General features: G+C 44.2%; 1 protein-coding gene across 1 annotated transcript in view; it reads right to left on the bottom strand.

Moving 5' to 3' along the window:
* The window catches only part of palld (palladin, cytoskeletal associated protein), a 111381-nt gene that overhangs the window by 84122 nt on the left and 1259 nt on the right, over nt 1-26000 (bottom strand). Inside the window, 1 exon segment of the mRNA XM_046300598.1 lies at nt 23847-25556. Within this exon segment, the coding sequence (XP_046156554.1) occupies nt 23847-25555 (1709 nt within the window). The 5' untranslated portion in view covers nt 25556.

Raw genomic sequence — 26000 nt, 5'->3', positions numbered from 1 at the left:
CCATCCCCATTAGAGTCCACTGTGGCTGGACCAGGGACCCAATGAGGAAGCGGGAAGGAGAGAGGCTGACACCTTGTCCAGAGTGGTCATGGTTAGAAGAGATCCAGCTTTTTCAAATTAACATCAAACGTTTACTTTTTTTGCATTTTAGCAAATCCTAAACCTTTTCCTGACCTTAATCTAATTATTCTAACCTTCCACATGAATTATTCTAACCTGCTGCGTAACTTCTCCTAACCCACTATGAAAAGTCAAGTCTGACATTCATTTGACAAAAGCCGGCTCTCTTCTAGCCATGAGCCTCTCAGGCTGGGACACAACGGGGGTTACACACCCCAACTCCACACCATCCATTCCAATTACTCTCTCTGGGTCAATAACACTGGTGAATATAAAAAAAACATTCTGAAACAGGATGGTACTGGTGCATCCTTTAAAAATTATATCCAGGAGGGTTGAAACAATGGTGGCAGTAATATGTTTACCTCAGATGATTGTATTTGTGGGTGGCACAAGTTTAATGAGCAAAGCAGCAGAGGCCAAATGTTATCCTAGCGGCTTCTTTGTCAAGTTTGTTTCCTATACTGTATTCTGTCTGCTTTTATTCTGCTTACAAGTTTAGCAGGCTGGGTCACAGTCTACTGGTCATATAAAACCCCCACAATACCCCTCAGTTCTAGGACTGACACAGGGCCAGATGACTTGAGGAAAAGGAGGCTGTTGGGGCTTAATTCTGTTTGTGGTAGAATGATGAGAAATGAAAAATTACAGTTCTATGTGACATCAGATATTTTGTTTTGCGTGCCAAATTGAAATAGGCCACTTATATAGCCCACTTTGGCCTGTTCTAAAAAAGCTTAGTTGGGTTGGCACCCCCCCCCCCTTGGGTTGTGCCGTGGCGGAGATCTTTGTGGGCTATACTCGGCCTTGTCTCAGGATGGAAAGTTGGTGGTTGAAGATATCCCTATAGCGGTGTGGGGGCTGTGCTTTGTAGGTGGGGTTATATCCTGCCTGTTTGGCCCTGTCTGGGGGTATCGTCAGATGGTGCCACAGTGTCTCCTGACCCCTACTTTCTCAGCCCCTAGTATTTATGCTGCAGTAGTTTATGTGTCGGGGGGCTAGGGTCAGTTTGTTATATCTGGAGTATTTCTCCTGTCTTATCCAGTATCCTGTGTGAATATAAGTATGCTCTCTCTTATTCTCTCTCTTATTCTCTCTCTCTTTCTCTTGTTTTCTTTCTTTCTCTCTCTCTCTCTCTCTCTCTCTCTCTCTCTCTCTCTCTCTCTCTCTCTCTCTCTCTCTCTCTCTCTCTCTCTCTCTCTCTCTCTCTCTCTCTCTCTCTCGGAGGACCTGAGCCCTAGGACCATGCCTCAGGACTACCTGGCCTGATGACTACTTGCTGTCCCCAGTCCTCCTGGCCATGCTGCTGCTCCAGTTTCAACTGTTCTGCCTGCGGCTATGAAACCTTGACCTGTTCACCGGACGTGCTACCTGTCCCAGACCTACTGTTTAAACTCTCTAGAGACAGGCAGGAGCGGAAGAGATACTCTCAATGATCGGCTATGAAAGCCAACTGACATTTACTCCTGAGGTGCTGGCCTGTTGCACCCTCGACAACCACTGTGATTATTATTATTTGACCCTGCTGGTCATCTATGAACATTTGAACATCTTGGCCATGTTCTGTTATAATCTCCACCCGGCACAGCCAGAAGAGGACTGGCCACCCCTCATAGCCTGGTTCCTCTATAGGTTTCTTCCTAGGTTTTGGCCATTCTAGGGAGTTTTTCCTGGCCACCGTGCTTCTACGCCTACATTGCTTGCTGTTTGGGGTTTTAGGCTGGGGTTCTGTACATCACTTTGAGATATCAGCTGATGTAAGAAGGGCTTTATAAATACATCTGATTTGATTAGTTATGATGGAACTAGACCCATTTAGAGTGCATATCACCGGGTCAGTAAGGGACAGATGGCTGTGAACCCTGCCTGATCATGTCCTGTACAACACACACACCCAGCCCTGAGACTGGCTACAGCCCTCACACTCCAAACACTTACTGTACACAGAGATGGGCAGTATTTCTGTTACATGTATGTGAAATATGTACAGTGCATTCTGAAAGTATTCAGACCCCTTGACTTTTTCCAACTTTTGTTACAATACTGCCTTATTCTAAAATGTATTAAATTAATTGTTTTCCTCATTAATCTACACACAATACCCCATAATGACAAAATGAAAATAGGTTTTAAGACATTTTTGCAAATGTATTAAAAATTTAAAATAAATATTTCAATTACTCCTGAGTATTTTGCATTACACTGGGCTAAACTACACTCTAATGTATTTTGTAACAGGATACTTTCAAGAGCTGTAATTTGTATTTTCAAAATACATAAACATTTTCTATACCATTTTTTTATAGCGGTTTGCCCATCCTGACTGTACAGTTAACATACAGTAAAGTGGTTGAGGTTTCTCTAGTTCACTGGGGCAAGGCCTGATACAAGAGCTAACATCAAATGCAGAATGAAAGGGTGTAGTTTTTCACTCAATGAAATGCTCAGCAGGGGTTCAGGTTTTGGGGTTTACAGCATTGGGTGAATTGCCCAGTGATATTTTGGTCTGTGTGTGTCAATGGAGGCGCCGTCTGAGTGGCTGCCACTGGGACGAAGCAGCAGGTGGAATTATTTATGGTACTTGTTGCTAGGAGGGGTTGATACTATAGACAGTGTGTGTGTGTGTGTGTGTGTGTGTGTGTGTGTGTGTGTGTGTGTGTGTGTGTGTGTGTGTGTGTGTGTGTGTGTGTGTGTGTGTGTGTGTGTGTGTGTGTGTGTGTGTGTGTGTGTGTGTGTGTGTGTGTGTGTGTGTGTGTGTGTGTGTGTGTAGAGAGAGAGAGAGAGAGAGAGAGAGAGAGAGAGAGAGAGAGAGAGAGAGAGAGAGAGAGAGAGAGAGAGAGAGAGAGAGAGAGAGAGAGAGAGAGAGAGTGTGTGGGTCAGGGTTGGGCTCAATTCAGAATTTTAGATTTGACTCCTGTTGAACTCATGAGTTGAAATTCTAATTGAATTCGCCACACCTCACATGTTGTAGAATTAGAATTTGAGTTTGAGTGACAGGAGGTAGATTTAAATTCAGTGCAATTCAAAGAAATTCCACTCAGAATATGAGTGCCATTCAATCTGACAGATCACACTACCAAAATATATAACTTTTCTCTGTAAACAATGTTCATATACTCTTGTAACCTTTGTGGATAGAATAGCTCGTTACTGTGTATTTCCACCGATCATTTCATTTGTTTGGCTTCCTTTTGAAGGCGTCAGGGTCAACTTGAGGGTTACTGGTGCGTTCTGGGAAATGTAGTCACATATTATTTTTTTGTCACGTGCCAAATACCACAGGTATATTGTATAGTATACCTTATAGTGAAATGCTTACTTACAAGCCCTTAACCAACAATGCAGTTTTAAGAAAATAGAGTTAAGAAAATATTTATAAATAAACAAAAGTTTAAAAAGTAACACAATAAAATAACAATAATGAGGAGGTACCAATATACGGGTGGTACCGATACCAAGTCAATGTGCGGGGGTACAGGTTTGTTGAGGTAATTTGTACATGTAGGTAAGGGTAAAGTGACTATGCATAGATTAATGAAATATAATAACTTTGAATATTCGCATACAGGTTTTGTTTTCCATAATCATTCATTTTAAGTGTTTGTCCTGAAAATCGATTGATTCAACAATATTTGATATGTACAGTGCCATGCGAAAGTATTCGGCCCCCTTGAACTTTGCGACCTTTTGCCACATTTCAGGCTTCAAACATAAACAACAGTATCACGAACCTGCCTGGTGTGTTCCTTGTTCTTCCTGATGCTCTTTGCGCTTTTAACGGACCTCTGAGACTATCACAGTGCAGGTGCATTAGTCATTTAGGTCAACATTGGATCATTATCATTCAGAGATCCTCACTGAACTTCTGGAGAGAGTTTGCTGCACTGAAAGTAAAGGGGCTGAATAATTTTGCACGCCCAATTTTTCAGTTTTTGATTTGTTAAAAAAGTTTGGAATATCCAATAAATGTTGTTCCACTTCATGATTGTGTCCCACTTGTTGTTGATTCTTCACAAAAAAATACATTTTTATATCTTTATGTTTGAAGCCTGAAATGTGGCAAAAGGTCGCACAGTTCAAGGGGGGCGAATACTTTCGCAAGGCACTGTATGTACACTACCTTTAAAAAGTTTGGGGTCACTTTATAATTGTTCTTGGAAGAAAAGCTCCTTTTTTGTCCACTAAAAAACATCAAATTGATCAGAAATACAGTGTAAACATAGTTAATGTTGTAAATGACTATTAGCTAGTAGCTGGAAATGGCAGATTTTTTTCTGGAATATCTACATAGGTGTACAGACGCCCATTATCAGCAACCATCACTCCTGTGTTAAAATGGCAGGTTGTGTTAGCTAATTCAAGTTTATAATTTTAAAAGGCTAATTGATGATTATAAAACCATTTTGCAATTATGTTAGCACAGCTGAAAACTGTTGTCCTTATTAAAGAAGCGATGAAACTGCCCTTCTTTAGACTAGTTGAGTATCTGGAGCATCAGTATTTGTGGGTTTGATTACAAGCTCAAAATGGCCAGAAACAAAGAACTTTCCTCTGAAACTTGTCAGTCTATTGTTGTTCTGATAAATGAAGGCTATTCCATGCGAGATATTGCTAAGAAACTGAAGATCTCGTACAACGCTGTGTACTACTCCCTTCACAGAACAGCTTAAACTGGCTCTAACCGGAATAGAAAGAGGAGTGGGAGGCCCCGGTGCACAACTGTGCAAGAGGACAAGTACATTAGAGTGTCTCAATGTTTCTCAAGAAAGGGTTTGGTTTCATATCCATTCCATTGGAGCTACGCTACTGTGATAAAGACATGAACATAACTGTGTGTGTATCCTCCGGCTTAAGTGAACATAAAACACAGGTAAATGAGACAATGAGTTTGACTGTTTCTGGATGTTCCCATTACTAATAATAGGCTGGCCCACAGTAGTTCAACCTCAGGCCTGTTGTTGCTGAGTGCTCTCTGGTCTGTAGAGAACCTGGCCTGCCCACTCTGTAATCATTAGAGCTATAACACAGTGTTCAGGGAGGCTTGGTTCAGGAAGAGAGAGATCCTTTAGAACTGGAAGCGATGGTTCTGGCTGAGAGCATCAGGACTTTACAAGATGTTAGTCAACTGACTGAGCATGAAGAGCCTCCTCCCTATGAACAGCCATTGCCTTATGGAAAACACACGTACAATACAGTATCCACATTGCCCAACACAAGCACTATCACATTACACACCCACTTCATATGTAAACACCCATAAACAAACATGTACACTCTTGCTTACACGTAGGCAAACCCATTTACACAGAATAGGCTATTTAAAAGGGTCAAGTCAGTGTAGCAAGATGTCATACAAGGGCATCGTCATCATGACACACTCCACATTCCCCAAGGAAACCAACTGACACAAACAAAAATAAGTTGGACCACTTCGATGGGAGCATAAATTACAACAAATATGCAATGAATTGCAAATGTAATACAACAATACAGACATCTAGGAAAACACGTTTAAACATTTTCTAACCTCTAAACTGACTTATGATCTCAACATGGAGAGGAGAGGATGCCACGTTTTCAGCTAAGGTGAAACAAACAAGTGGATGTTGTAAAAATGCCTGATGTGAGAATATAAAATGTAGAGAGATTTCAAGAACAATCTTATGTTTCCATCTACTAGGTCAGCAAAGGATAAGAGAAGGGGAAAGTTCATAGCAGGCTTTCAAACCATAAGGTGGACTTAACTACGGTTTCTGCCATCGCAGCAACTTCAGCTCTGCTGACATACAGTACATGGAACACAGCAACAAAGAGTAGCCTGATCCATGACCAGGTCACATGCTATAGGCTCTGGGTCTCCTGTAGAACTATCCTTAGACCAATGAATGTGACCCCTGACCTCTGTCATCTGTCATTCCATTCAATGTCTTATTCCTCCAACACCCTTAGATGTTTCTGGCTCAATCATACATCTAATTTGACTACTGCCTGTTTGTGAAGAGTGGGGTAGATTTTTAACAAGGAGGAAGTGACAGACACTTAGGGCCATCTGGAGCCCATGACAGCAAAAACCTTCCCAAACACACACACACACACAAACACATGCATACACAAATACTTACACGCACACACACATGCACACATCTGCACCCATAGCCCAACCTCCTCTGCTTCCTGATGGTGGTGGTATATAGTGTTTGATAGATCACCTCTTTTATTTTATTTACTTTTTAAAATTTTAATTTCACCTTTATTTAACCAGGTAGGCTAGTTGAGAACAAGTTCTCATTTATAACTGAAACCTGGCCAAGATAAAGCATAGCAGTTCGACAACCCAGAGTTACACATGGAATAAACAGAACATACAGTCAATAATACAGTAGAAAAAAAAGAAAACAAAAAGTCTATATACAGTGAGTGCAAATGAGGTAAGATAAGGGAGTTAAGGCAATAAATAGGCCATGGTGGTGAAGTAATTACAATATAGCAATTAAACACTGGAATGGTAGATGTGCAGAAGATGAATGTGCAAGTAGAGATCCTGAGGTGCAAAGGAGAAAGATCAATAAATAAATACAGTATGGGGATGAGGTAGTTGGATGGGCTATTTACAGATGGGCTATGTACAGGTGCAGTGATCTGTGAGCTGCTCTGACAGCTGGTGCTTAAAGCTAGTGAGGGAGATATGAGTATCCAGCTTCAGTGATTTTTGCAGTTCGTTCCAGTCATTGGAAGCAGAGAACTGGAAGGAAAGGCGGCCAAAGGAGAAATTGGCTTTGGGGGTGACCAGTGAGATATACCTGCTGGAGCGCGTGCTACGAGTGGGTACTGCTATGGTGACCAGTAAGCTGAGATAAGCGGGGGTTTTACCCTGGAGCCAGTGGGTGACCTGGAGCCAGTGGGTTTAGCGACGAGTATGAAGCGAGGGCCAGCCAACGAGAGCATACAGGTCACAGTGGTGGGTAGTATATGGGGCTTTGGTGACAAAATGGATGGCACTGTGATAGACTGCATCCAATTTGTTGAGTAGAGTGTTGGAGGCTATTTTATAAATGACATCGCTGAAGTCGAGGATTGATAGGATGGTCAGTTTTACGAGGGTATGTTTGGAAGCATGAGTGAAGGATGCTTTGTTGCGAAATAGGAAGCCGATTCTAGATTAAATGTTTAGTTTGAGATGCTTAATGTGAGTCTGAAAGGAGAGTTTACAGTCTAACCAGACACCTAGGTATGTGTAGTTGTCCACATATTCTACGTCAGAACTGTCCAGAGTAGTGATGCTGGACGGGCGGGCAGGTGCAGGCAGCGATCGGTTGAAGAGCAGTTGGAGGCCACGGGAAGGAGAGTTGTATGGCATTGAAGCTCGTCTGGAGGTTTGTTAACACAGTGTCCAAAGGGGGGGGGCAGAAGTATACAGAATGGTGTCGTCTGCATAGAGGTGGATCAGAGAATCACCAGCAGCAAAAGTGACATCATTGATGTATACAGAGAAGCGAGTCGGCCCGAGAATTTAACCCTGTGGCACCCCTCCTCTGTAAGGAGGAAACACAGGAATCCAGGAGAATGGGTTTTAAAACCATTGAAACTTCCTGAACACATTTGAACCACAAGTTTAAAACACCCAGTGATTGGAGCAGTAATGGTGAGTCTGAGTACCCAAATGCATTTCAGCCCAGCTTGAACAAAAAAGGAATCATGATCTCAAATTAGGGAAAAGCATTCCTTAATACCAGGACACTTCAACAGGTGACTATCCAGGAAAATACAGAAAAATGAGCACTCTGTGTCTGCATTGATCCCTGGCTTCAGCATGATGCAAATGTCTAACTATTTTTTTATCTTTCTCTTTATCTTTCTCTCAGATGTTCCCCACAAATTAAAGGTCCAAAGCAGTTTTTTATCTCAACATCAAATCATTTCAGGGTAACAATAATGTATCTTACTGAGATTGTTTTCAATTATTATGTTAAACAGAAACAAAAATAGCTGCTTAGCAAAAATCAATTTCTCAAGCAAGAATTTTGCTAGGACTGTCTGGGAGTGGTCTGAGGGGCCTAATGGGAGGAGCCTAATGGGAGGGATATGTAACCTAAAAACTAGCTGTTACTGGCAGAGAGGAGGGCAAACTCTCTTTCTTATTTGGTCTATTGATGGAGGTTATGGCAAAATGTAGATTTCTATAAATGTGTAGATAAATAGACATACCCAAAAAATGAAACATTCATGGGATGGCAATAAACAATAACTAGTAATGCCGCATAGTTCTAGAAAGTTCTGGTAAAAAAATTGTCATAAATTGCTGAGATGTACTGACTTTTGAGGGCTCAAGCGCAAGTGCATAGTACAAATATTATTAAAATACTAAAAATCATATATATGTTTTTTTCTATTCAACAAAAGTGGAGGAATATGCCTTGAAATGACTGAAATGCTTTCTAAATATAATAGCAATCAGATTATAAACTACTTACTATAACTACTTACTTATAACTGTAGAATAAGTATGATCAACAAACTTTTACCGCCTGATGATGTCGCCAGGCAGTCCAAAACCCCACCCATGCAAAGCAAGCAGACATTTCAGGCAGTCTTTTCAAACAGCTCTTACACTAAAATGAACTTTAAAAAAAAGAAGTTACATCTTTCACAGAATCTTCTACAACATAGTGTGGAAATATATGAAAAAAACAGGGAAATCACGTTTTTGACTGCACTGCTCCTTTAAGAAAACCACCTTCAATGACAGACTGTCTCAGAAATCAGGCGCCATGTAAAACGTGTTCCTCACTCTGAACTCTGAGAAACATGTTGACTAAGAGGAGCTATAGCCTACATCTAAACAGCTATAACTCTGTCATCAGAAGTCCTTGTTTAAAACTTAAGACAGTTATATAATGTCTATCTGCTGCCAAAAAAACTTGATATACAGTAGATGCTTAAAAAAGGATGAACACTGATAAAATGCTGGGAAAAAATGAATGTGCCCTCTATAGATAACTATGAAGTGATCCTGTATGTTGTTGTTATCTCTTGGTTGAGAGAGATGACAGGGAGCAGCAGGAGACATATTACTCTGTAACCTCCCCAACTTCCAAACTCATCTCTTAATGCACAGACACATGAGACGTCTCATCCTACCCTTTACATGAAAATGAATACCCCCACACGGACCCCCCAAATACTATTGTCTATATGACATCATCCCCAAACATAGTGCCTTATCACTGACCTGTGGGTCTGGGTCACAGAAAAACTGTGGCTGGGCATACAGAGAGGGAGGAGAAGGGGGAAACAGGGGCAGAGAGCTGGAGGAGGAGAAAACGAGGAATGGAGATCATGACAATGGTGGAGAGAAGAGAAAATGAGAAAAGAGAGATAGAGATGGAGATACCTCTCCTGAGTCTGAGTGAGACAGTTTAACGTGTACAGCTGTAATCCTGTCACATGGACATGGTTCTGGGAGGAAAAACCCAACCTTGGTTTTATGAGTCCCATATGATCCTCGTCTGGTCATAAAACAGGCTTGTACACTCACACAGACTGACACACGCTTGCACATTCACATTCAAATGAACACATAGTCAAACACATAAAAACACACGGTATGTTAAAATAGACACACACACACGCACACACGCACACACACACGCACACACGCACACACGCACACACGCACACACGCACACACACACACACACACACACACACACACACACACACACACACACACACACACACACACACACACACACACACACACACACACACACACACACACACACACACACACACACACACACACACACACACACACACACACTGTTTTACAAACCATCAGCTACTCACACTGGCAGTCACACAGTCTACACACAGTAATTCCATGAAGAATTCCTCCTTTTTAAATATCAGACAGATAATTGAATCAAGCCTTACAAGCCTTCAAACACAGGGTCCTGAGAGCCGCACAGGAATCCAACCCAAGACAAACAGCCCAAAATATCACACATCAAAAGGCATTTTACTGTAAGCTGAATCTAATGGTCGTGCCTTATCAAGCATGATGAGTGGCTGGAGGGAGTCATTATGCAGGTGAGCCCAGGAATGTAGCTCTGTGCTGTACTGTATCAGGCCTGGCTGTAGAACAGGCCCTCACCTCTGACTCACAACACACAGTGAACTGATCTCAGAACTGTAACTCTTCTGTTCGCATCAAGATTAGGAGATGTGACGTATTCAAGTATATCCCAATCTCCTTTCGTCCAAGTTCATAAGATCTATCATGGTTCTATAACCAAGTGTGTTCCAGAAACGTGCTTGTAACTTTGTGTTTGAGGTGTAGTTTGTATGTGCTTGAGGTATTATCTGTGTGCTTTAGGGGTACTTTGGACGTACTGTATGTTAGCTGATGAATGCTGCGCTACGCTAGTGTGTATGTCAGTGAGTATGTGATGAGATGTGATCAGTGTTTCCAGATGATGGGAGGTAAGTGCATTTCTAAGTGTTTTACCCTGAGAGCTGAACTGGAACAGAGGACACACAGAGTATCTGAAGAAGCTGTGGGAGATGTATGGTCCTGTCCCCTGTCCTTCTGTACTGTCTGTAGCTAGTCTATAGCATTACCCGCCTCCAACGTCACGACTGCTGCCTTTGTCTGGCTCCGACACACTTTATATCAAGTCTGGTATTTTACTTTCAACTCTCCAAACCGTCTCTCACTAATGCACTTATATAAATTTAACGCTTAACGCTATCTCCCTTTGCATTCTCTCTTTACCCTGTCTCTCCTCCTCTCCCTATCTATCTCCCTTTGCATTCTCTCTTTACCCTGTCTCTCCTCCTCTCCCTATCTATCTCCCTTTGCATTCTCTCTTTACCCTGTCTCTCCTCCTCTCCCTATCTATCTCCCTTTGCATTCTCTCTTTACCATGTCTCTCCTCCTCTCCCTATCTATCTCCCTTTGCATTCTCTCTTTACCCTGTCTCTCCTCCTCTCCCTATCTATCTCCCTTTGCATTCTCTCTTTACCATGTCTCTCCTCCTCTCCCTATCTATCTCCCTTTGCATTCTCTCTTTACCCTGTCTCTCCTCCTCTCCCTATCTATCTCCCTTTGCATTCTCTCTTTACCCTGTCTCTCCTCCTCTCCCTATCTATCTCCCTTTGCATTCTCTCTTTACCCTGTCTCTCCTCCTCTCCCTTTGCATTCTCTCTTTACCCTGTCTCTCCTCCTCTCCCTATCTATCTCCCTTTGCATTCTCTCTTTACCCTGTCTCTCCTCCTCTCCCTATCTATCTCCCTTTGCATTCTCTCTTTACCATGTCTCTCCTCCTCTCCCTATCTATCTCCCTTTGCATTCTCTCTTTACCCTGTCTCTCCTCCTCTCCCTATCTATCTCCCTTTGCATTCTCTCTTTACCCTGTCTCTCCTCCTCTCCCTATCTATCTCCCTTTGCATTCTCTCTTTACCCTGTCTCTCCTCCTCTCCCTATCTATCTCCCTTTGCATTCTCTCTTTACCCTGTCTCTCCTCCTCTCCCTATCTATCTCCCTTTGCATTCTCTCTTTACCCTGTCTCTCCTCCTCTCCCTATCTATCTCCCTTTGCATTCTCTCTTTACCCTGTCTCTCCTCCTCTCCCTATCTATCTCCCTTTGCATTCTCTCTTTACCCTGTCTCTCCTCCTCTCCCTATCTATCTCCCTTTGCATTCTCTCTTTACCCTGTCTCTCCTCCTCTCCCTATCTATCTCCCTTTGCATTCTCTCTTTACCCTGTCTCTCCTCCTCTCCCTATCTACCTCCCTTTGCATTCTCTCTTTACCATGTCTCTCCTCCTCTCCCTATCTATCTCCCTTTGCATTCTCTCTTTACCCTGTCTCTCCTCCTCTCCCTATCTATCTCCCTTTGCATTCTCTCTTTACCCTGTCTCTCCTCCTCTCCTATCTACCTCCCTTTGCATTCTCTCTTTACCATGTCTCTCCTCCTCTCCCTATCTATCTCCCTTTGCATTCTCTCTTTACCCTGTCTCTCCTCCTCTCCCTATCTATCTCCCTTTGCATTCTCTCTTTACCCTGTCTCTCCTCCTCTCCCTATCTATCTCCCTTTGCATTCTCTCTTTACCCTGTCTCTCCTCCTCTCCCTATCTACCTCCCTTTGCATTCTCTCTTTACCATGTCTCTCCTCCTCTCCCTATCTATCTCCCTTTGCATTCTCTCTTTACCCTGTCTCTCCTCCTCTCCCTATCTACCTCCCTTTGCATTCTCTCTTTACCATGTCTCTCCTCCTCTCCCTATCTATCTCCCTTTGCATTCTCTCTTTACCCTGTCTCTCCTCCTCTCCCTATCTACCTCCCTTTGCATTCTCTCTTTACCATGTCTCTCCTCCTCTCCCTATCTACCTGCCTTTGCATTCTCTCTTTACCATGTCTCTCCTCCTCTCCCTATCTATCTCCCTTTGCATTCTCTCTTTACCCTGTCTCTCCTCCTCTCCCTATCTACCTCCCTTTGCATTCTCTCTTTACCCTGTCTCTCCTCCCCTCCCTATCTACCTCCCTTTGCATTCTCTCTTTACCCTGTCTCTCCTCCTCTCCCTATCTACCTCCCTTTGCATTCTCTCTTTACCCTCTCACTCCTCAATCCTCCTTTATCTCTCTCTGGTTTGGTAAGTTAGTCATTTTGTGTACAGACCCTGAGTTGACCATATACCACAGACATCAGGATTACCCTCAATATCAGTTATAATGTTAGCACAAGTAGACATGGTCATAGAATTACAGGCAATGCTGTTACTTCCCTAATACACACAAAACAAAATGTGTAAATAGTATTAGCGAAGCTGTTTGTGTGTGTGGTGATAAGTGACCGAGCACAGGAGGACCCTCCTTGTCCTTGATGCTCCAGGCTGCCAGACAGCGGAACTGGAAAAGTCTCACCTCCAAACTTCACACCCTATCTCCAACCCAGGGCCAGAAGTAAGGCTGGGAACCAACAGCTCGCATGGTCATGCCTGCTGTTAACACACACTGACGAACAGCAGTGACACGTGTCCATCTGAAGGATTTACTGCTGACATGCTAGTTTACTGTACTTATGTGTGCACCCCTCTGTTCAAGGTTTTTTAATGGGATTTCACACTTTTATTGACACACTTTGGAATTCAGAGGGGGAGACAGGTAGGTGGGATCAACAGTGGGAAGCTCAGACGCAGGGATTGAACCCTGGTCTCCAGTGAGGAGTCCACATGTGATTGGTGCCAGGGATTATTACCACTACACCACAGCACTGCACATCAAACATACTGTATGAAAGTGTCAGTAATGATGCTCTTTATGAGCATGTGGATTGACTGATGATTGCTCTTACACTGTTACCTCACTACATTCGCAAACAGCATGGTGTTAACTACCAGAACACATCTACTCATGTAGTTACACACACATATTCACATACACACACATCCTTCAACCCACAGCATAGTGACAACTACCTGTGAGTAATAATAACTTTCACATATGCCTGCAAACAATAAAAAGACTGCACAAACACCAGCGAATCAGCTCCAAGTTATTGTAATTCTGGAAATCTGTTCCAAAGCATTGCCACGCTTGGGCTTCTTGAGGCCAATTTGCAGTCTACAAATCATTTGTAATTATATTCCGGACCGCGGCTGAATCTATTGATTATCACTATCCTAAGCTTTGTTAGTATTGAGAACTACGATTTGACATCATTCTCATGCACTGCTAACAGAAGGTATGAAAGTGCCAGCTAGCGCTCCAACATGGCAGATGAAACAGGACCCTGAGGCAGATGTAAAAATGACAGCCATCCTAAAATGGGCCAAACAGTCAGCAGCAGCATTACAGTCCCACTACGTCATAGGTTGGTAGTGGGCTGGTCGGCTGGCTGCTATGACCTCATACTATAGCTGTTGTTCAACGGAAAGAAAGAGGAAGGGCTAATGTATCTCTTTACTACTACAGCAACATCACACTCTGCAAACATCTCTTTTAACCCCCCCCCCCCCCCCCCCCATGTCTGTCCAGTTGTCTCAATATATGAGGATGAGGACCGAAGCCCTATGGTACCATATGATGTAACTGATATGGATTACAGCTATAGCTGAGTTGTCTGTTACACTAGGAGGGAAAAAGAGTAAACATTGCTTGTGCAAATATGAGCTTTTAATTTAAACATAAATCCTATATTTGATGACAAATTCCAACCTCAGCGTAGGGAATGCCGTGTGCTCCTGGTGATGGAAAAGCTGCCTTGTTTGGATTTCATTGCAAAATTCCTCTCTAGCTTCTCATCTTCCTCAAGTTTCCTCTGTGGTTGTGTGTGTTTGGTTTATCCCGTGCAGCCATGGCTGCTTCCTCACAGCTGTCTCCTTCTACGTCTCACTACCGACTCTCTACTCCAAGACCAGTTTAGAAAATGCTTTGTTTGCACGACAAGCAGTTATGGTGATGACAAGAAAGAACATTAAACAGAAAGCCTTTAAATAACACATCAAACACAAAACAATTAAAGCTGGAATCATTAAAAGAGAAGTTCACCCAAAATCCAGAAACTCACAAGTGATTCAATACACTGAAACTAGTTCAGTGGAGTTTGCCCTCTCCCCCTCACTCTCTCTGTAATGCTGTACTGGCTGCACTTTATACAGGAAATCAAGGGAAGAAGGCACAAAATTTCACATTAAAAAAACAACCCCGCTGCGAATATAACCATAACTTTAGAGGAGGTGTCCCTGACACACACACACACACACACACACACACACACACACACACACACACACACACACACACACACACACACACACACACACACACACACACACACACACACACACACACACACACACACACACACACACACACACACACACACACACACACACACCGTCCTGATGTCAAACAGGCCTCTCTCTCAGTATAAACTAGTGTATCACAGGCTGTATCACAACTGGCCATGATTGGGAGTCCCATGGGGCAGCGCACAATTGGCCCAGCGTCATCCGGGTTTGGCCGGTGTAGGCCGTCATTGTAAATAAGATTTTTTTTCTTAACTTACTTGCCTAGTTAAATAGAAGTTATATTTAAAAAAAATGTAATTGAAAAATGTAAAAAAAGGTTGAGGAGCTGGAGTGTACACTGAATACCAGGCGCTCAGGGACCGTAGGACTCTCGCACCAAGACCACAGACAGCTGCAGTCGCCCATGACCACGGGAGACTGCGCCCAGCCAACAGGAATGCCTCTCCCAGTGGGAATGTAAAATGTTGACACTACTAGCTCATCACCAATTCATTACCCTGAGAGTGAATGTACAAAAGGTCTTTTTAGAGGTGAAGACTGGGGATCTCTTGCCAAGACCTGGCAACCCCATCATGGGAAATTAGCTTTAAAATGAGGGAGATACAAACACACCACACCTATGCAAACACACACACATGCACACACACACACACACACAATCATGTACACACCTGAGAACACACACACTAGCGAGTAAATTATATAATGAAATTAGTGTAATGAGGAACAAAGGGTAGGGAAAATAGCACGTAGAAAATGTGGGTGCGTGAGAATGCCTTTTGAGACAAGTATGCCATAGGGTAATATGCAAAGGGTTGGGGCGGGGGGGGCAGGAAGGAAGGAAAAGCTATCTATTTAGTATCTGTGCTGGTATCTCATTTGATAAGATTAGCAGTTGATGTGCTTGTTATAATCAATCTTATCAGCAGACTCAACAGCCTTGGTTTCTCTAATGACTGCCTCGCCTGGTTCACCAACTACTTCTCTGATAGAGTTCAGTGTGTCAAATCGGAGGGCCTGTTGTCCGGATGATGTCGCTCTAGCTGCTGGTGATTCTCTGATCCACCTCTATGCAGACGACACCATTATGTATACATCTGGCCCTTCCTTGGACACTGTGTTAACTAACCTCCAAACAAGCTTCAACGCCTTGTAACACTCCTTTCATGGCCTCCAACTGCTCTTAAATGCTAGTAAAACTAAATGCATGCTCTTCAACCGATTGCTGCCCGTACCCGCCCGCCCGCCTAGCATCACTACTCTGGACGGTTCTTACTTAGAATATGTGGACAACTACAAATACCTAGGTGTCTGGCTAGACTGTAAACTCTCCTTCCAGACTCACATTAAGCATCTCCAATCCAAAATTAAATCTAGAATCAGCTTCCTATTTCGCACTCATGCTGCCAAACATACCCTCGTAAAACTGACCATCCTACCGATCCTTGACTTTGGCGATGTCATTTACAAAATAGCCTCCAACACTCTACTCAGCAAATTGCATGCAGTCTATCACAGTGCCATCCATTTTGTCACCAAAGCCCCATATACTAACCACCACTGCGACCTGTATGCTCTCGTTGGCTGGCCCTCGCTTCATATTCGTCGCTAAACCCACTGGCTCCAGGTCATCTATCAATCCTTGCTAGGTAAAGCCCCACCTTATCTCAGCTCACTGGTCACCATAGAAACACCCACCCGTAGCCCGCGCTCCAGCAGGTGTATTTCACTGGTCATCCCCAAAGCCAACACCCCCTTTGGCCACCTTTCCTTCCAGTTCTCTGCTGCCAATGACTGGAACGAATTGCAAAAATCACTGAAGCTGGAGACATATCTCCCTCACTAACTTTAAGCAACAGCTGTCAGAGAATCTTACCGATCACTGTACCTGTACACAGCCTATCTGTAAATAGCACACCCAACTACCTCCTCCCCATATTGTCATTTATTTTTTTGCTCTTTTGCACCCCAGTATCTGTACCTGCACATCATCATCTGCACATCTATCACTCCAGTGTTAATGCTAAATTGTAATTATTTCGCCACTATGGCCTATTTATTGCCTTACCTCCCTAATCTTACTACATTTGCACACACTGTACATACATTTCTCTATTGTATTATTGACTGTACGTTTGTTTATTCCATGTGTAACTCTGTGTTGTTGTTTTTGTCACTGCTTTGCTTTATCTTGGCCAGGTTGCAGTTGTAAATGAGAACTGGCCTACCTGGTTAAATAAAGGTGAAATAAAAAATCATGACCTTCCTAAGAAGTTGCTATGACAGATAATAAACATTGTCCATATTACCAAGGCTATCTCCACAGCCAGGTATCTATGGACAGATGTCTCTTTACTACTAGCAACATCACACTCTGCCAACATCTCCTTTATCCCCTCTCCCCTATCACTCTCACTCTCTTTTCTCTTTTCTCATTTCAATCTCACATCTACCCATGTCCGTCCAGTTGTCTCAATATATGAGGATGAGGACCGAAGCCCTATAGTACCATATGATGTAGCTGATATGGATTACAGCTATAGCTGAGTTATCTGTTACACAAGGAGGGGGGGGGGGTAAACATTGCTTGTGCAAATATGAGCTTTTAATTTAAACATAAATCCTATATTTGATGACAAATGCCAACCTCAGCGTAGGGAATGCCGTGTGCTCCTGGTGATGGAAAAGCTGCCTTGTTTGGATTTCATCGCAAAATTCCTCTCTAGCTTCTCATCTTCCTCAAGTTTCCTCTGTGGTTGTGTGTGTTTGGTTTATTGGTTTGTCTTTCTTAAAATATTATAATTCAATAGTAAGGAATATGCAGGCTAAATGCTAAACATTCTGTACATTTTGATGAACCATCATCACCTTTAGCTGCAAGGCAGTGAGATAGCCGTTGTTCACTGCATCCATGCGATACTTTTCCTTAGCATATCACCCCTGATATCACAGTACAGGGTATTTCCCAAAACACATCCCCTCTGCAACTCCTGGGGTACAGCCGCAGGGAACAGATGTGACTGTGACACAGACACACAGGGAGGTATATTCATCCTTAAAATCCTCACACAGGCAGGGAGGTAACTTCATCCTTAAAATCCTCACACACATGCAGACCCCACTTGGCCTCTGTAAACAAACCCTGCATGCATAAATCCATACAGCGCCTACAAGGCCTTTGTGCAAATGACACTGTCTGCTATGCCAAACCCAATGTTTACATACTGGCATGCCTCTCCACACCTGGAACTGATTGGGTGTATTGTAGCGGTATAAGATCCCTGTACAGCTCGAATGAAGATGTTACTTATTCCTTGTCTGCAATGTAGGAGGGGATATGACCTCTCAAATCAAATCAAATCAAAATGTACTTGCCACATGCTCTGAATACAACCGGTGTAGACCTTACAGTGAAATGCTGAATACAACCGGTGTAGACCTTACAGTGAAATGCTGAATACAACCGGTGTAGACCATACAGTGAAATGCTGAATACAACCGGTGTAGACCTTACAGTGAAATGCTGAATACAACCGGTGTAGACTTTACAGTGAAATGCTGAATACAACCGGTGTAGACTTTACAGTGAAATGCTGAATACAACCGGTGTAGACCTTACAGTGAAATGCTGAATACAACCGGTGTAGACCTTACAGTGAAATGCTTACTGACAAGCCCTTAAGCAACAATGCTTTAAGAAGTTAAGAAAAAACTAAATGTGTTAAGTAAAAAATAGATAAGTAAAATATAGAAAATAGATAACAAAGGTAACAAAAATGTAACAGCAGCAGTAAAATAACAAGCAAGGCTATATACAGAGGGTTCCGGTACAGAGGCAATGTGCGGGGGCACCGGTTAGTCGAGGTAATTGAGGTAATATGTACATATATATGTACAGGTAGAGGTAAAGTGACTATGCATAGATTATAAACAGTGAGTAGCAACAGCATATAAGAGGGGTCTGGGTAGCCATTTGATTAGCTGTAATGGGAGTCTTATGGCTTGGGGTGGAATCTGTTAAGAAGCCTTTAGGACCTCGACTTGGCACTCCGATACCACTTGATGTGCGGTAGCAGAGAGAACAGTCTATGACTAGGGTGGCTGGCGTCTTTGACAATTTTTAGGGCCTTCCTCTGACACCACATGATATAGAGGTCATAGTGCCCACGAAGCTCATCAATAAGCTGAGGATCCTGGGACTAAACACCTCCCTCTGCAACTGGATCCTGGACTTCCTGATGGGCTGCCCCAGGTGGTAAGGGTAGGCAACAACACGTCTGCCACACTGATCCTCAACACAGGGGCCCCTCAGGAGTGTGTACTTAGTCCCCTCCTGTACTCCATGTTCACCCACGACTGCGTGGCCAAACACGTCTCCAACACCATCATTAAGTTTGCTGACGACACAAGTGGTAGGCCTGATCACAATGAAGAGACAGCCTATATGGGGGAGGTCAGAGAACAGTCAGTGTGGTGGCAAGACAGCAGCAACTCCGTCAATGTGAGCAAGACAAAGGAGCTGATCGTGGACAACATAAAAAGACGGGACGAACAGGCCCCCATTAACATTGATGGGGTTGTAGTGGAGCGGGTTGACAGTTTCTAGTTCCTTGGTGTCCATATCACCAACGAACTATCATGGTCCAAACACACCAAGACAGTCGTGAAGAGAGCACGACAAAACTTTTTCCCCTCAGGAGACTGAAAAGATTTGACATGGGTCCCCAGATCCTCAAAGAGTTCTACAGTTGCACCATCGAGAGCATCCTGACCAGTTGTATCACCGCCTGGTATGGCAACTGCTCGACATCTGACCGTAAGGCGCTACAGAGGGTAGTGCGTACGGCCCAGTACCCTGGGGCCAAGCTTCCTGCCATCCAGGAAGTGTCAGAGGAAAGCCTATACAATTGTCAAAGATTCCAGTCACCCAGGTCATGGACTGTTTTCTCTGCTGCCACACGACAAGCGGTACCGGAGCGCCACGTCTAGGACCAAAATCTCCTTAACAGCTTCTACCCCCAAGCCATAAGACTGCTGAACAATTTATCAAATGGCAACCGGACTATTTACGTTTACCCCCCCATTTGTTTTGTACACTGCTGCTACTCACTGTTTATTATAACCTGTAACCCGCACACTGACTCGGTACTGGTACCCCCTGTATATAGCCTCGTTATTGTTATTTTATTGTCTTACTTTTTACCATTTTTTACTTTAGATTATTTGGTAAATATTTTCTAAACTATTCTTGCACTGCGCTGTTGGTTAAGGGCTTGTATGTAAGCATTTCACTGTAAGGTCTACACTTTTTGTATTCGGCGCATGTGACAAATCAAGTTTGATTTGATTTGAATAGTCTTCACCAGGATACGAGGCCTGTTCTCTTTATACCACACACCAGTCCCAGAGGAATTTTGAATGTTATTGTGTGTCTGTCCTAGTGAGTGAGACGGATGAAGAGCAGAGGAACAGTGTGTTTATGAAACGCCTTAGCTCAGTCTTTTAACCCCACTCTATTTACCCTGATACACCATCCATTTACCTGGAGAACACACTAAATATACACAACTGAAGCAGTTGTCTGGATGTTGAGGTGGAAAACCCCTGACATTTGTTCATACCAGTGAAACCAACACCAGTAGATGTTCTTACATATCTGTTTCAACATGTTGTCAACATATTCATTTAATACTGGGATGTCATATGAACTTCATAGACATTGCAAATTCCATTGGGGACTGTGAAGTCATTATGCAACATCTTTATGAATTATAAACACCATAGTGCCACCTAGTGTCAATAGACAGAAAACAAGTCAAGCCTTAAAAGTGGGTATCTGCAGGATAAAATAAGTGACAAAACATCTGTGTGACGTTCTATCCAGATCCCTATGACTTGAAGTAAACAAGACCTCAGTTCCACATGAACAATGCATATATCATTCAAGACTTCTAAACATCCAAATCACAATCCCAGACTGATTTTACAAGCAACATTCACACATAAATCAACTATGCTGAACAAAAATATGAACGCAACATGTAAAGTGTTGGTCCCATGTTTCATGAGCTGAAATAAAAGATCCCAGAAATGTTCCAAACACACAAAAGGCTTATTTTTCTCACATTTGTTTAGTGAGCATTTCTCCTTTGCCAAGTTAATCCATCCACCTGACAGGTGTGGCATATCAAGAAGCAGATTAAACAGCATGATCATTACACAGGTTTACCCAGTGCAGGTTACAATTAAAAGCCACACTAAAATGTGCAGTTTTGTCACATAACACAATGCCACAGATGCCTCAAGTTTTGAAGGAACATCCAATTGGCATGCTGACTGCATGAATGTCCACCAGAGCTGTTGCCAGAGATTTTAATATTCATTTCTCTACCATAAGCCGTCATTGTAGTGAATTTGGCAGTACGTCCAACCGGCCTCACAACTGCAGACCACGTGTGACCATGCCAGCCCAGCATCTCCACATCCGTCTTCTTCACCTGTGGGATCGTCTGAGACCAGCCATCCGGACAGCTGAAGAAACTGTGAGTTTGCACAACCAATGCATTTCTGCACAAACTGTCAGAAACCGTCTCAGGGAAGCTAATTTGCATAATCGTGACTGCAGTTTGTCGTGCCATTCCTCCACCGCCATCACCTTTTGTTTCAGCATGATAATGCTCGGCCCCATGTTGTAAGGATCTGTACACAATTCCTGGAAGCTGAACATTTCCCATTTCTTCCATGGCCTGCATACTCACCAGTCATGTCACCAATTGAGCGTGTTTGGGATGCTCTGGATTGATGTGTACGTAAGCGTGTTCCAGTTCCCGCCAATATCCAGCAACTTCACACAGCCATTGAAGAGGAGTGGAAAAACATTCTACAGGTCACAATCAACAGTATGATCAACTCTATTTGAAAGTGATGTTGCGCTGCATGAGGCAAATGGTGGTCACACCAGATACGGACTGTTTTTCTGATCCACACCCATACCTTTTTTGTTAAGGGATCTGTAACCAACAGATGCATATCTGTATTCCCAGTCATGTGAAATCCATAGATTAAGGCCTAATGAATTTATTCAATTGACTGATGTCCTTATCTGAACTGTAACCCAGTAACATCTTTGAAATTGTTGCATGTTGCATTTATATTTTTGTTCAGTGTGTATATAGGTTAGGGAAAACACAAAACAAAAACAATATTCCAGTCTCAGCCCATATTAACCTCTCCCCCTCTTCCTCTCCTTTTCACTCTCCCCCTCTCCATGACTGCATTGCTACACTGGCCGTGTCTGAATAATCACACTAGCATACTAAATAGTATGTGAAATTTTGAAAATAGTACTCTGAATGCTTAATCTAATGCGCGATTGCATTGACTCCCACCATTCCTTCATTTTGGTACAGGGCGTAAATTTATGGACTCGGAAAGGACTAGTGAATTCTATTACATCAAATGCCAAAATGAGTATGCAGTTTAAGTATGTGGTACAGTACACTACAGTATGGGTATTTGGGCATGGCCACTGTCTCCCATTGGTCAAATACAACACTACACTACAACATTCATATTTCCCAAGAAGGTGTGGAGAGGTGAAGAGGTAGAGAGTGACAGAAAACGCTGTGTCATGACATTGCTTACGTTTCAGGGCCTAGCTCCTGTTGGCCTGGAGACTATTTATACAGCAGAGGAAGAGGCCCCTTATAGCTCACCAGGACAGGAGAGAACCATATCAGAACCACGGCCCCCAGGCCTCTCACCCTTTGTACTCTGTTAGTCAACCTCAACCAGGCAGGATGAAGGCCTTCTCCTCGAAATGAACCCCACGCCCGGCCTCAACTAGACAATAACAAATAAAGGCTTGTACAGCCTGAGTCCATTGGGCACAGTAAATTAATTTCTGTTTGAAAAGTGTCTCAGCTTAGTTTCCAAATCCCTACAGCCAGGGGGTGCTATATTATTATTTATTTTAAAGAGCAGAATGACTGCCCAGGATGAAACTCCCTGACCTGACAATGTCTCCACTAGCACCTGGTCGCAAGGCTTATCGGTTACTGTGGCTACACACAGTCCCAACCCCACAGCAGGTGTTCTGTGGAGGCCTTGTCGACACCCTACAGCTCTCACCTCCTACCTCCTCCCGCTCCCTCTACATCCCACTCCCACACCCATTGAGCAACCCTATCTCTGACTGAAGGCTCTGCTTCCTACCACAGACACCACTCTATATGAGTATGTGCCCAAGAGTTTAAGTTGGATCTTTTTCGCCATATATCCAAATCCTCTCACAACAAAACTCCAAAGTTACCACATGTCCAAATGGGGAGTCAGTCACATTAAGTTGGTAGCAACTTAACTAGGGAAGATGGGCCCGTGGTAATGGCTGGAGAGGAATCAGTGGAATGGTATCAAATACATCAAACATGGTTTGATACCATTTCATTTGCTTCGTTCCATCCATTATTATGAGCCGTCCTCCCCTCATCAGCCTCCACTGGAGTCAGTGTGTTTGATTTGACTCCCTTACTGAGGGGGATCATTTCAAAAGTCTCCATCATGGAGACCCACTTCCCTTAGAGGTGAAGGAAGTTGGTGTAAGACCAACAAGAGGATCAACTGCATTGCAACGATAGCATTAAATGTAGTATGATGACAGAGTTCTGATCTTTACCCACTACATCAAATGGGTAACACACACCATTGGAGATCTTAATAAAAGGATAAACAGATATACAGTAGCATTTAAATAAACTTGAGTATATGTTGAGGAACGTGCAGCAGTCATATTTACTATACTGTTAATGCACACAATGAATCTCTTGTGTTCCACCACTGGTGTTAACCGTCTCATTCTACTGATCACCAATATGATCACAACCAAATCAGACTTCCACCTAGCACCTTCTCCTTACCTGACCAGCGGCTGAGGGTTTCCTGCCACCCTGCACTCCAGTCGGATGGGGTGTCCCTCTGCCACCTCCTGGCTCTTCAGCTTCTGGGTGAAGTGTGGCAATGACAGGTCTCCATCTACACTCTGTGCTCCACTGAGCTTCTCCCCCATCAACATGGCTCCACTGTGCTGCTGCTCTCCCATCAACTGGGCTCCACTGTGCTGCTGCTCTCCCATCAACTGGGCTCCACTGTGCTGCTGCTCTCCCATCAACTGGGCTCCACTGTGCTGTTGCTCCCCTATCAACTGAGCTCCACTGTGCTGCTGCTCCCCCATCAACTGAGCTCCACTGTGCTGCTGCTTCCTCATCAACATGGCTCCACTGTGCTGCTGCTTCCCCATCAACTGGGCTCCACTGTGCTGCTGCTCTCCCATCAACTGGGCTCCACTGTGCTGCTGCTCCCCCATCAACTGGGCTCCACTGTGCTGCTGCTCTCCCATCAACTGGGCTCCACTGTGCTGCTGCTCCCCCATCAACTGGGCTCCATTGTGCTGCTGCTCTCCCATCAACTGGGCTCCACTGTGCTGCTGCTCCCCCATCAACTGAGCTCCACTGTGCTGCTGCTTCCTCATCAACATGGCTCCACTGTGCTGCTGCTCCCCCATCAACTGGGCTCCACTGTGCTGCTGCTCCCCCATCAACTGAGCTCCACTGTGCTGCTGCTTCCCCATCAACTGGGCTCCACTGTGCTGCTGCTTCCCCATCAACTGGGCTCCACTGTGCTGCTGCTTCCCCATCAACGGGGCTCCACTGTGCTGCTGCTTCCCCATCAACTCATTCACACTCATCAGATTGGAGTCAATTGGAACCCCCGTCACACTCAGAGGAGGGACACCCTTCACACCCATTCCACCCATCATGCTTGCTAGCTGGATACCCAAGCCTGGCTCACACTGCTGTGGTGCCCCCTGTTGGATGAGAGGCTGTGGGGGGACAGAGGCAGAGCCCTGGGGGGCCGGCCAGTGGCTCTTAGGAGACAGATACCCGCTGTCGGGAGAGGAGGAGTCTTCCTCCCCCATTTGCTCCGGCTGGGCGGAGCCTTTAAAGATGGAGGACAGCTCCTCGATGAAGGTGGCAGCACGGCTACAGAACTCAGTGGCGGAGGCAGCCCGTTCATTCAGCTCTAAGCCCTCGTGGACCAGTCGGGGCTTGTCCTGCTTGTAGACTGGGGTGATGTTCTTATGGCAGACAAACTTCTCAGGCAAGGCCATGGCTTCGCATGTGGCCTGTATGGGCCTGCTGAGGTGGAAACTCTGGCTGGAGGTGACTTTGACTGAGTGACTGTCATCTGGGGAGTGGGCTTTGGTTTGGTGGGGGAAGCTGGGGCTTTTGGTCAGGTATTCTGTGGTGTTGAAGGGGGTGGGAGAGGGGAAGTAGAGAGCCGGCTCCTGGGTTCTGGGAATAGGAGAGACAGTGACTCCCCGGTCTTCTGCATCACTGAAGGCCTCCCGAGCCAGGTCCAGGCTGCGGTTGATCTCGTCTTGGCTGAGGAAGGCGGTAAGATCTGAAAAGTCCCCAACTCCGGCGTCCATATCCGCCATAGAGTCCAGGTATAGATCCCCATCAGACGACGTCTCTGAGAACACCCCTCCGTCTCCCTCTAGAACCCTGCCCCCATCCTTCATAAGCATAGAGAGGGGGAGGGACTGATTCCATCTCCCATCCTGCATCCTGAAACACACACACACAAACATGACATTCAGTTAACACAGTAGATATAGCCAGACACTAATTATAAACAACATACACATAGTCATCTGAATAAATAAAAACAGACCTCACAGTGAACAGCAACACACCCTCCCTCATCAACCTACAGTTGAGGATGATTTAGGCTGGCATTCTTTGGGCTCAGCTGGTTGGTATTAACAAAGGCTTTTGGGAGGTCAAAGTGTGCATGACTGGCATTTGTCACCATCCCTCCCTCTCCCTAATTGTCTACTTCCCTCACTCTCCTCTCGCTTCCTTATTCTTCTCTCTCTCTCTCCCTCTTTATCTGTCTCTGCAACAATTCACTACAAGTAAAAAATATTTAAAGTTTCAACCATGATAATTAGAGATGTACTGTCCATACACTTCAAAAGACTAGATAAACTACAGCGGCAGCCACACAAA

The sequence above is a fragment of the Oncorhynchus gorbuscha genome, linkage group LG15 (assembly GCF_021184085.1).
Source record: "Oncorhynchus gorbuscha isolate QuinsamMale2020 ecotype Even-year linkage group LG15, OgorEven_v1.0, whole genome shotgun sequence".
NCBI lineage: Eukaryota > Metazoa > Chordata > Actinopteri > Salmoniformes > Salmonidae > Oncorhynchus > Oncorhynchus gorbuscha.
The sequence above is the reverse complement of the archived record's forward strand: the minus strand, read 5'-3'. Positions and strand labels throughout refer to the sequence as shown.